We start from the raw sequence: 12,531 nt of genomic DNA on the forward strand, positions 1-12,531 counted from the left end.
TCTGTTCTGTTTACTCCGCCTATCTAAATTCTGCCCTATCAGATGGGCCAAGGCAGTTTTTTTATTAGCCAATGACGTTCCTCCATCAAGGAAGGAAGGAAGGAAGGAAGGAAGGAAGGAAGGAAGGAAGGAAGGAAGGAAGGAAGGAAGGAAGGAAGGAAAAAAGCACCAAGGCAAAATCGAGATGAAGAGAAACTAGGTGTTTTAAGTTATGAGGCTAGCAAGAAACAGGCATAAGATAATGTAAATTACTCATAACTAAAAACAAGTCTCTGTGTCATAACTTGGGAGCTGGTTGGTGCCCCCCCCCCAAAATACCTGTTACAAGTGTGTTCTTTTTGTAGGTTCAGGTGAGGGTGTTGATCCTCCTTCAGTTTGGAATATTTGAAAATATCTCAGGTCTGATTTTCCAGATGTTGTCCTATTTAGAGTTGTCTATTGCTGTGAATAAACACTGTGACTGAAAACATGGTACAGAGGAAAGAGTTTATTTGGTTTGCAGTTTAATATTATAGCCCTCCAGCGAAAAAATAAACTAGAATAGAAACTGAAAGAGGGCAAGAACATGGATACAGGAGTTGATGCACAGGCCATGGAAGGGTTCGGCTTACTGACTTACTCACCATGATGTATTCTGTTGCTTTCTTATAGAGCTGAGGGCCACCCACTCAGGAATGGGTCTGCCAACAATGGGCTGGGCTGGGCCCGGACTGGGCCCTCTGCCATCAACCACTAATTAATAAAATGCCCTATAGCTAGATCATATAGAGACATTTACTTAATTGAGGCTCCCTCCTTACAGTCAATTCTAGCTTGTGTCAAGTTGACATAAAACTATCCAACACAGATATGATGTTGATATATCCTCCTTCTCATATATCTAATTGATTCTGACATGTCCATAAGTGACATCTTTTCACTTTTAGATGTACATTTATCTGGCTTTGGCTTATTGTTACTGGACAGAAGGTATGTCTATTTGCGCAGGAGATGCTCAGTCATCATCTTGTTGCTTGTAAAATGGAGCCACCTTGGGCAAGACCCAGCCTGAAAGCTATCATTTCACACAAAAAGGAGTATCTTAGAGTGGGGCACAACCTGATATTCCCAAGGTCATACAGTCTAAGAATGAGAAAGAGAACAAAGCAAGATGGAGTCGCTGGTGTCAATGACCCGTTCCACCTTGATGGAGTGATAGAGGAGGCATGAAGACCGTCAACCTTAATCTTTCACACCATGCTTGTTCAGATGATCAATACCATCAGATCGTTTTATTTCTGGCTGCGAAGCAGAAGAGAAGTACCAGAGGCAGCTGTTGACAATGACTTCAGATTAGATTATAGATGAGGATGCTGAGGAGCAGCATGGAGAAGCACCTAGTGACGAAAAGAGAGCGTCAGTTACAGTGGGCTCGTGCACATCTGCATCCTACTCTACTTTGTCCCACATGGATACTTCTCCTCTCCCACAGACTCTAACTCAGCTTTCTAGGGATTTCCTCCATTTTGGATGTATTTATTTCAAACCTTTCTGCCATTTTCTCCTTCAAATTAAAATGAGACTTTGAAATATATTCTTAAAAAGACTGAATAAAACCAAAAGAGGTGAAGAGTCAGCCAAATGCTGTATTTGTGGTTCAGCTGGCTTTTTGCTTTACTTTTAATGTGTTTTGTTGTTCTTTTGAGAAAAGGTTTTTCATTGTGGCTTGAGCTTGCTTGGAACTTCCGGTGTACCACGGGCTCTTACATCAGCTTCTCAAGTTCTGTGATTACAAGTGTGTGCAACCATACACTGAGTTCATAGTGCTATAAAAATGTTATCTTGAAATAATTATACCTACTCAAAACCACACAACTTTGTATTGACTGATAATAGAGGTATTTTTTTTTTACTAAGCATGATAGTAGGGAATTTTTGAAATAATAGAAAGTAAGCGTCTTGGCTGTCTTCTTTACCATTCTCTGTGCTTACTCTAGACTGCATATGACAAAATCTAACCATGACAGTGCTGAGAATGAGTTTCACTTTTCTTTAGTAAACAGGTCGTTTCAGTTCCAAAGGACACAAATATTAGCTTCGTAGTTCTCTGTGCACAGAGGTCTAGCAAAGGACATTGATCAAATTAGACTAGGGTTTTATTTTTTTGATTAATTGGCTGTTTGCTTTGTCAGGATCTCACCCCATGTATTCCAGGATGACCTTGAGATTGGTAATACTTTTGCCCTACACTCCTGAGTGTTGGAATTCTAGGTACGTACTGCTGTGCCACCTCCTAAATAATCTTTGTCTATTTTGTTTTAACTTAAAGACTATCATAAGCCTATAGCTACTAATGCACAGAGTATGACACAGGAACAATATTTTCTGCCCTTCTACAATAAGCTTTTTATCTGGACATAAGTCCTTGCAATAACGATGATAATGATGATAATTAATGATAATAATAATTCCTCATCTTCCTCTTTCTTACTTTGAGATCAGGTCTCCTTCTGTAGTTTGAACTGACCTCAAACTCACTATGTAATCAAAGATAGCCTTTATTTCTTATTCTTTATAATAGTCAAGTTTGTAGTCATACTAGTTAGGTTTTCTAGATATATAGTGATATATTTCAATTAGAAAGGTATTCTTCAGATCTTTCAGAGACCTTCAGAATATGACATTTAAAATGTTTGATGAACTTAGGACTTTTCATGACATGAGACACATCTGCTCCTGGGTAGCACTAATCTACTTCAAGAGGGTGATCGGCATCAAAGAGGCTCCTTAGGAAAATGGTTAGCCATTTGGGCAAGAAACTGCTCTTGCCTGGACTACTTGATGTTGTATTAAATGAACTGGACAAGCAGAACTCACAGAAATATGACTGCTGAACTTGCCTAAAGGTTCTTGCTTCATGAAAGAGTCTGACAGATACTGGGCAGGACATAGAGAAAAAGTGACTGACAAACTGCCAATATAGGTGGAACTGTCTTTGAAATTTCCTGCTTCATGGAAAAGTCTTCTGAATACTATGGGCCTATAGGCTGAAGATGGATGTCCCAACAATACAGAAGAACTTTGGATGACTGTCCAGGTAGCAAGATATGTCTCTGTCAATTCTAGAGTTTTGGAAGTTGCTTACAATGTACTTCCTGTTTACTTAGGTAATATTATATCCTTCTGGAGTCTTTGATAGAGTTGAAGAATATGTAGATATAGTTACAGTTTTCCTTAGTTATGATAAAAGTTAAAATAGATATAAATTTTGTAACTGTAATTCTTGCTTGATAACTGTTGTTATATGTAATTTTACTACGTTAAAGTTAAAACCTTCCTTTTATTTAAACAGAAAAGAGGGATGTGTTGTGGGATTCCCCTCTGTATGCTGTGAATACTATTGGTTAATACAGGACTGTCTTGGGCTTGCACAGGGCAGAATAGAGGTAGGCAGGGAAAACTAAACTGAATGTTGGGAGAAAGAAGGTGGAGTCAGTGAGAAGCCATGTAGCCACCACTGGGAACAGACAATCTGGAACTTTGCTTGTAAGCTACAGCCACATAGTGATACACAGATTAATAGAGATGGGTTAAATTAAAATGTAAGAGATCACCAGTAAGAATCTAGAGCTAATAGGCCAAGCAATTATTTAATTAATACAGTTTCTGTGTAGTTATTTCAGAGCTGAGCAGCTGGGAACTAACAAGCGGGCTCCTAGTACAATCCTCCTGCCTCCACTTCCCAAGTGCTAGGATTCTAACTATATGCCCCAATATTAATCAGACACCATACCAGAAATTTAAAGCAAATTGCACTAATAGAATTTTGTCTAAATTATATGGTATTGCAATAGAAATGTTAGAGCAAGGAACAGAGTCTTGTAGGTCTTTAAATGACTACCATCAGACATAAATTCTAAATTCCAAATAGTTTATATTCTGAGAAGTTTTTATATGCCTCCTACTCTATGTCCTCACTGCTTGTACTAGCATGTCCATGTTCTTAGAAAAAGAAAACTGAATTTTAAATGTTTGAGGATAAAATAGGTAAACTGAGTTGAGAAATGTCTTTATTAAGCATCTCCTGGGTATCTTCCTACTGGACAGTACTGTGAAGCAATGTCCCTGTGGTCACTCTGCTGTGCCAGAGCACATCACAACTTGTGGCCACTCCTTGTCCTAGGTTCAGTTAGATGGCTTCATGGCTAAGGAGCTGATGGTATAAACATGGTAACATGAGCCAAATCTCTAGAACAAGTAAAGATGTTAGAACTGATTCCACACATTCTTGTTCCTTTGCTGTGACGTGAATCGGTTCCAAACACAAGAAGTTTTCTAGAACAATTGCAATGCCCAGGACACATACTGGGAGAGGATTTCATGCCATATATGTGGGTCACTTCCTGAGCCTAAGTTCAATGGGCCTTGCCAGGTGCCAATGGCCTGTCTGTCCTCGCCTCCTGTAGTGTTTAACTTTTTCACAGTGATGGGGACACTACAATGACTGGGTCAATGACTCTTCAGATGACAAATTTTTCCTTTATGCAAACTGAATGGTAGCTAGAAACTGTGCAGCCTTAAGGTTGTGATTCTGATCTCGGGGCAGTACTTTCCATTTCTGTCTACAGTTATATCTCATTGCATCCTTTCTGCTGGGCAGGTGCCTGGCATGTACTACTCTCCATGAGAATCCACATGTGTCTTCAAGCTGATGCTTGTGTTGAGGTATTTAGTGAGTCAGCACAGTCAGCTTGTGGTTTCTCCTTGTCAGTATAAACTGTATACAAAAGAGTTTGAATACAGATATAAATCCCACTAAGCCACTTAGAATACATTCCTAGCTCACTTTCCCCTTAAATCAAAATTAAAATGTCAGCAGCCATTCAACCACATGCTTCATGCAGGGAAGAGAGACAGAAAGAGTAAAACGGGGGAGTCCTAGTGGTTGTGTGAAAATACCTTTGCAAATGCTTCTGGAATGAAAACACAGCAAGTGTCATGGTGGTGGCTCGTGCACATGAGGCATTCAGGAGCTTGTTTCATTCAGTTCTCACTGTCTGCACAGAAGACAGTTTGTGGAACTGGTAACCAGACTGTCAAAGGGCCAGTACTTGGATATGGGAAGATGGCTCAGTGGGTAAGGTCCTTGCTATGGAAGCATGAAGACTGAAATTCACATCCCCAATACCCAGTGGGACACCTGTTCCATGTGCTCAGCAGACTAACTTTACCAAGAACCAGAGTGAGATCCCAGCCTGCTCCTTACCTCCTTGGGGATGATGTTTCACAACTATTCCAACAAATAAAGTTAAGATGATGGCAATGACTGCTGCTATGGTGACAAATACTTCCTCATATTGAAGGTTGGTGGTAAGCTGAGGCTGTGTGGCAGATGCAGATGTGGGCAGGGTGATACCTGAGGCCCTTGATGTTGATCCTTTAAAAAAGTCAGGAAAATTCTGGATAAAGCTAAAACACACCTCTGTCAGCACCTTTTTCCCCCAGGCATCCCAAGGAACTCATATGTAATAACTAATTATAAAGTCCTGGGGAGAGATAGGAGTAGAGTTGTGTGTACAATGTCTTTGCAGAGTTTATTTCATTACCAAAGAAAGCAAAAGTGTATTAAACCATCACAATGCAACATAATTACCTTGTGTAGAAGTTTCTGTATATTGTCATAATTGGTGATATTTAATTATTTCAGAGAAAGATAACAAACCCTTTAAAGGTGATGTGGACCTGGTGGAAGGACAGATATAAAGAGGAAGAATAGGCTGGAAGTTTACGTGAATGATTACAGACTTGGGGTCCACTAGTAGGCCATGTTGTAGCTGGTTAGTAGGGAATGAGAAACACTGGGAGGTAAGATGAGATAGAGGAATCCTCATGGTCATAACTGGATCTCAGACAGAAAGACCACTAGGAAATCTCCCACCCAGTCTATCAAATGTGATGGAGTTGCCCCCTGATAATCTAGGTAATACATACTTTGATTTTTCTTCTGGTGCTTTAAGAGTTCCTTGAGCCAGTAACTGCAGTCTGCTGTGGAGATTATCTTGAGGTCTTTCATTAATTGTTCATCATTCATGATAGATCTGGCTTCAAGACTAATCTGTTTAAAGCTCATATTCATTGTGTCCAAGATGAAGGAATACTTTCCACTGATGTTAAATCTCCAGGAGGCACCAACAGTTTGTCCTTGTTCATACTGAGAAAGCATGGTGGCCTGTAAAGTGGGCTGACCTGTGAACCACACACAATACCATCATGCTTCACTCTCATAGATCCATCACTTCTCCAAAGGTCAGGACTTTCCCACTGGCTTATGAGCCAGGATCATTTCCACATGATTTGTTCTTTGTTACCCACTGGGTACCACATGCTTCCAAGGTCGGACCAAGGTTGGACCCTCAGCTCCCTCACACAGACACACTCACCATCTCATTCCCACATGTGCTCTGCCCTTCCTCTCTCTTGCCAACTGTCTCTGCCTCTGTATTTGATCCCACACTTACCACTGGTCTCAGTCAACTCTTGTATGGAGTTAGCCAACATCTTCCTGAGCTCTTGCCCCAAGTATTCCAGCTTTTGCATCAAATCTGTCAACACAGGAGTGGCATCTGCCACCTTCCCCAGGTCTCCTAAAGGTGTGGCTTTGTTGTCATTATCATACTGCAGGTAAGGCTCTCCATGCACTGAGCACCACCCTTCACACCAGGACTGCCCAGGTGTGGTACGAGCCTTGACAATGAAGTCACAAGTAAGAGAGTGTGCATCTGTGAGAGAAACAAGGAGATGAGGTCCAGAGAGGGAGCAGAAATCCACAGGACTCATAGTTCTGTGAAACTAGATGACACCCAGAATCCCTCTGAAGGGCAGGAGGGCAGGAAGGAAAACCTCTAGTCAAGAAGTCCACCAGCTTCTGAAACCTCATTTTCATGCCCTCTTTGGCTATCTTAGGGTGTTAGGACCCTCAGATGCACACTGTGTCACCAGGGGATGTATCTCACAACGGCTTTTAGTGACTTTTATCAAGTGTTGGGGAATAAAATATGTCAGATAGTATCTTTCCCAAGACTGAAAATCTATTACTACACAGGGAAAGGAGGTAAATTCAACATGGAGCCTGGAGTTCAGGAAAGGCCTCCTGGACTATGCTGCAACTTGTCATGGGAGGGGAGCTGCCATCTGTGAGCACAGTACTCACCGTGTTCCCACTGGGCCACTTTATACAATGCTGGGCATCAGATGACATATTCTCCCTTGTTAACCACACCCCTAACTCATTCTCAAGAAGAGATCTCTGTCTGACCTGCTCGAAGCCCTGATCTCTCTTCTCTTCCTCAGGCAGTTGTTTCCCAGGACTCTTATGGCCCCTGGTCTCCCAGACTTTCCCTAGCAGCAACAGAAGACACAATATCTTAGAGCTGTTCTTTTCAGCAGATTGTAACAAACGACCTAGTGAGGATGTACGTGTGTAATGTCCTGTGTGAGAGCACTAAAATATAAAATAAACAGTATTTTTAAAGAATCTTTTTAACAAGTGTGCAATATAATTAAAGTAAAAAATTTAAAAGATGTTAAAAAGTCCCTCTTCCTCCCTCCCCAAAACTTCTACTATGAGGTGGGCTGCTGCAGGTTGGGGACATCCTTTCCTGTCACCTTCAACCAGATTCCTCTTCCTTCTCTCTGTGTTTTCTACTCCCCTTCCTCTCTCCTCCTCCTCCTCCTTCTCCTCCTCCTCCTTCTTCTTCCCCCCCCCCTCTCTCTCTCTCTCTCTCTCTCTCTCTCTCTCTCTCTCTCTCTCTCTCTTTCCTTTTGCCTTCCTGTTACTTTTAAGACTTGAATTTGTTCTTGAATGGCTGGGGTTCTTTCTCACCCAATGCCCCCTCCTGGAGGATTTGGTGGACATGAATATGAGCCCTCTGGAGTAGAGAACTGGCTTTGTAGTTTTGAACTAAAGTTCACAAACTTGGCACTTTAATGCATCATATAGACTAAGCATCATCTATCGGTAAGAAAAATCCACATAGAAGTTTGGTAAAAGGAAATTGTTTTGCTTTAGCAGGAACAGGGAATTATGAAGGTGATTTAAAGAACGAATGCCTGATATAATTTTAAAATAGGCAACAATATGCAGATGCCCAATATGCAGATTCCCAGGGATGAAAACTGCACCAGGGCAGAGTTGTGGTGGTTTGAATAAGAATAGCTGCCACAGTCTCTTTTATTTGAATGCTTGGTTATCAGGGAGTGCCACTTCCTAAGAGGAATTAGGGTTGTGGTCATGTTTGAGTAGGTGTGGTATTATTGGAGGAAGTGTGTTATTGGGGGTGGAATTTGAGGTTTTAGAAAGCCCATTACAAGTCGAAATGCCTTTGGATCTGGATGTAGAACTCTCAGCTACCATATCTGACTGGGTACCACCATGAAGATAATAAATTAAACCTCCAAAACTGTAAGCAAGCCCCAATTAAAGGCTTTCTTTTATAAGAAGTACCAAGGTCATGGTGTCTCTTCACAACAATAAAACTCTGAGCAAGACCATGTTTCTCCCTTAAGTTGCATTTGGTAGAGGGTTTGTCACAGCAACAGAATGAAACCAGAACAATACATGCCAGATCCCCTGGATACCGCAGCTGGCTTCCTGGACCTGGTCAGAGGCTAGCCCACACTACAGGACAGAGAAAATCTAGGCTGGTTGAATCTGGCAGTACAAGAGTGGGGATCAAAAATCTCAGAGAAGTGCATGTGCCAGAGTGGATGGAACAGCAAACATTTCCAGGGGAAGTGTGCAGAGTCCATGCTGTCTGTGGATGCTGGAGCATCGCTGCTGAGAAGCACAGTGAGAAGAACCAGGAAGGGCACAAGCATTGCTGCAAGCTCAGGGATGATGATGATGTTTCAAGGGGGTGGGGTTCGGAAATGGTATTTCCGAATCACAGTAAATATGGCACACAAAAAAAAAATCCCATCAGCTAGAATGGTCATGTGGCGCTAACAACAAGGACAGTGGTCCATTGATGACCCACCTTGAAGCCCAACTGCTTAAGGGAGTCATGGCTAACAGAACACAAAACTTCTAAATATACAGAGATGGTTACCAAACCCAGATATGGTTGGGTTTTAATAAATAGAGACAAAACAGATGATCAAGATGCTGAAAGCTGCTTCCCTTGAAAACCCCGACTCCTGTGCCCATTGTCTAAACTGAACCATTGGGGAAGTGGTTAAGGGAACGTGTTCTTGTAGCTGATCCAGGTTTGATTCTCAGCAACCACCCATGGTGACTCACCACTGCCTGTAATTTGAGTTCCACAGGATCAAATGTCCTCTTTTGCCCTCCAAATGAATCAGGAACATATGTGGTACACATACATACATGCAGTCAAAACAAAATAAATCTTAAAAACAATTAAAACTAAACTACCTCAAAGATAATTCAGATTGCCTTCCTGGGGGACAGATCAGATCCCACAAGAGCGATCATTCAGGCCTGCATCAAGTGCAGGTATTCTTTCTGTATTACTTCATTACTCAGGTATGAACTCCTAGATGCTCCTGTGAGTATCTAGTGTTGTTATTTGAATGAACCTGTCCTCTGTAAAGCAGAATGTTTGATTACTTGGAACCCAGTTGGTGGCAGCTGTTTGACTAGGTTCAGGTGGTAAGGCCTGGCTGAAGGAAGTATGTCACTGAGGATGTGGCTTTAAAAATCATTCTGATTTCTTCATCTCTGGGCCTTGCTTGAGGTTTAAGATGTGTGTTCTCAGCTAGCCCTGGTGTCACATGGCTCTCATGCCAGCAGTTGAGAGGCAGAGGAAGGCAGATCTTTATAAGTGGAAGGTCAGCCTATTTCATATAGCGAGTTGTATGATAGCTGGAGATATATAGTGAGACCTTATTTCAGAAACCCAAACCAAATCTTATCAAACCAAAAAAATATGTGGGCTGTAAGTTTGCTGCTCCAGTCACCATAATTTCCTGCTGCCATGCTTGTCTGGTGTGAGATAACTCCTTGTTTCTCTGACACCACAATCTTCCCCAAACCCTTCCTTCAGTTTGTTAGGTGGCCTTGGTGTTTATAACAGTATAGAAGTGACTAACACCACTATTCTGTAAATACTGAAGTCTTCATAGGACAGCCCTTCCTGTTACACCTGCTCAGCTCTGCTCATGGAGTTTGAAAGCAGCAGAGACAATACAACCGTGAAGAGCATGGCTGGACCTGCCCCTCGGGCCATCTGACCCAGGACAATCTGTCAGCCTGAGGCGTCAGTTCTGGTGGGGGGGGGGGGAGTTCATGGCAGTGTCTAATTGGAGAATCATCTTGCTAGGGTAGAAGTGAGCCTGACCCACCTGCATAGAAAACACATTCCATTTCACTGTGGCTCCTGGCATGGTCCTGGGCCCTGGGAGAGAGCAGCCTGTGGACCTGGGCTATCAGAAGGCCCATCAGGCCTCAGGCAGACATCATGAGGTAAACTCTTTCCCTCTAGGTTTTTAAGTGGTCAGGTCAGAGTCACTCAAGATATCCCAACAAGTTACTCGCGTGTTAAGAGCTGCCTATCAGGGAGAGATAAGGAGGTGTCTGGCAGAACATTTCCTGTTCCCCAGATGATTGAGGAAATCTTATCTCATATAGATAAAGTGACTGAGGTAAATTCTGAAGTAAGTTGCAATGCTCCCATAGAAAGCACCACAAACCTCAAGGCCATGAGATCCAAAGAATCCCACAGCAACGAAGAGAGCCGGAAGTCCCGAACGCAGGATCTCCTTCGTCATTTCTAGATGGCCTAGATTGCAGGTAGCATAGAACCCACAGCTGACTGGGAAACATGCAGCTTGCACAGTACATTTAAAGATATTCTCGGGGATGGGCACCAATACTGTTGCATGGGGTATGCCCTAATCTGGGGACAGAGGCCAAATCTGCTGCCACACTAAACACTGAATACTTAAAATTATATAGTATGAACTATGATATGAAATCCATACACCAAAGCAACACCAAAAACAAAAGCGAAAGCAAGTGAGAAACTCAGGGTTGGGACGGCCTGCCTTAGAAACATCTAATGTGATTTGCTGGAAAAATACCTTGGGAAGGTCGGAAAGGAAGTTTGATGGCAAAGAGGTTCAGGAGTGGTGGAGAGCTTGTGAGGAATCCCCCTGGAAGATTGTCTTCAGAGTATCTATTGCCTTAAGTCCAAGGGAGCTGTACCAGTCTGTTCATGAAGTCTGGCACTGTGCCCATCACCCTAATCCTCCTGACTCCGTTTAGGCTTCCTGTGGACCCCAGTATGGCTGACTACTGATGGCATCACCAGTGATTCCCCTCTGACACCTTGCCCTCCTCATTCCTGCCACCCAGTAGCTCTCTAGCTCCTCCCCTGAGCATGGTAGGGTCGGGTGAGGGTCATGTACTACCAAGCAGTGCGGCATTCCAGAGGGCCCAAGAGGACTGCTACCGCATGATTCAATAGCCTGTCCTCCCTCCCCCAATACACACACACTACCCACGCCCCTCAAGCTAGATCATAGCAACTCACCAGCGGGCAGCATTGACCACAGACAGATCAGTAGAACCGAAAAGCACACAGCTAGGGTGGAAAGACAGTGCTGGGCGGCTGCATTCTTTGCCATACCCTGAGCAACAGGTTTAGTAACTGGAGCTGCAAAGAAAGGCAGTGACAGTGTGGCTTTGCAGAGCACTCCACATAAAGATTCACGAAGGGCTGACAATTGACACCTTAGGAGTGGCTCCGTTTGAACTGACCACTGTGGGTCCTCCCCCGGGAGGCAGAGACTATGATCTGAATGGTGCAGTATTACCGTTGTTGTCCAATCCTCAGGCTCCAAAATCTCCTGCTCCCACCCAGGCAATCAACCGCTGCTCCACCATATGGGAGACTTGGTAGCTGGAGCTGTATACTATTGGAAGTTAATTTAGTTATGTGGCCTGACAACAGAATGCTCCCAAGGAACTTGGGAGTCTTTTCTGAGAATATATTTACCCATGTGTTTAAGGACAAGTGTTTAGAGACTGTTGTTAGAGATTATGCTGGTTTAGTAAATTAGTGGTTGTGGATTCTCCTCCAATAACCATGAGTTTAGCACTGATTAGTTAGCTAGTTTCTCAGTACCAGGCATGATGTCCCTCTTGCTGAGCAGGTCTTAAGTTTAGTGACACAGAGCTGCTGGTTACCACCAAGGTATGTGTGCCAGTTCTGTACTTATAAGGGTTATTGTGGCATGCTGCTCATTGATGTGGTCCATAGGCATCAATTTATGGGGACTGTTGGATGCCCCCTTTTTTTTGGAAGCTTCCATGGTACCTTTCAGAACAATGAACGGTAGTCCCCCAGGGAGGTGAGTTTAGGTCCATTCCAGCTCAGCAGCCTCTGGACCCTGTTTCTAAAGTGCGTGGTGTCTTCAGCAATAGGGACTGACCTTCCACCTCTGTTGTACAGAGAAGGGCAACATAAATAGGCTGCATGCTTTGGGAGTTTTTAGCAGCCCTGACCAAGAACTCAAAAGAGGGCTTCTCTT

General features: G+C 43.1%; 1 protein-coding gene across 1 annotated transcript; it reads right to left on the minus strand.

Annotated features, from left to right (window-relative positions):
- Window positions 1-210: 210 nt before the first annotated feature.
- On the minus strand, window positions 211-11,703 carry LOC142835796 (retinoic acid early-inducible protein 1-epsilon-like). The gene is made up of 5 exons (XM_075949577.1): window positions 11,532-11,703; window positions 6,498-6,758; window positions 5,971-6,225; window positions 5,246-5,416; window positions 211-1,376 (listed from the first exon to the last, which is right to left on the minus strand). The coding sequence occupies exons 1-5, from the start codon at window positions 11,623-11,625 to the stop codon at window positions 1,333-1,335; spliced, it is 825 nt and encodes a 274-aa protein (XP_075805692.1). The 5' UTR covers window positions 11,626-11,703; the 3' UTR covers window positions 211-1,332.
- Between the last annotated feature and the right edge of the window lie 828 nt (window positions 11,704-12,531).

This window comes from Microtus pennsylvanicus, chromosome 1, assembly GCF_037038515.1.
Source record: "Microtus pennsylvanicus isolate mMicPen1 chromosome 1, mMicPen1.hap1, whole genome shotgun sequence".
NCBI classification, from domain to species: Eukaryota; Metazoa; Chordata; class Mammalia; order Rodentia; family Cricetidae; genus Microtus; species Microtus pennsylvanicus.

Coding starts and splice junctions, on each gene's coding strand:
- LOC142835796 (XM_075949577.1), bottom strand. CDS start 11,625: ATGGCAAAGAATGCAGCCGCCCAGCACTGTCTTTCCACCCTAGCTGTG. Junction 6,226..6,497: donor AGAGTTGACTGAGACCAGTG/GTAAGTGTGGGA, acceptor TGTGGTTCACAG/GTCAGCCCACTTTACAGGCC. Junction 5,417..5,970: donor GCACCAGAAGAAAAATCAAA/GTATGTATTACC, acceptor ACTTTTTTAAAG/GATCAACATCAAGGGCCTCA.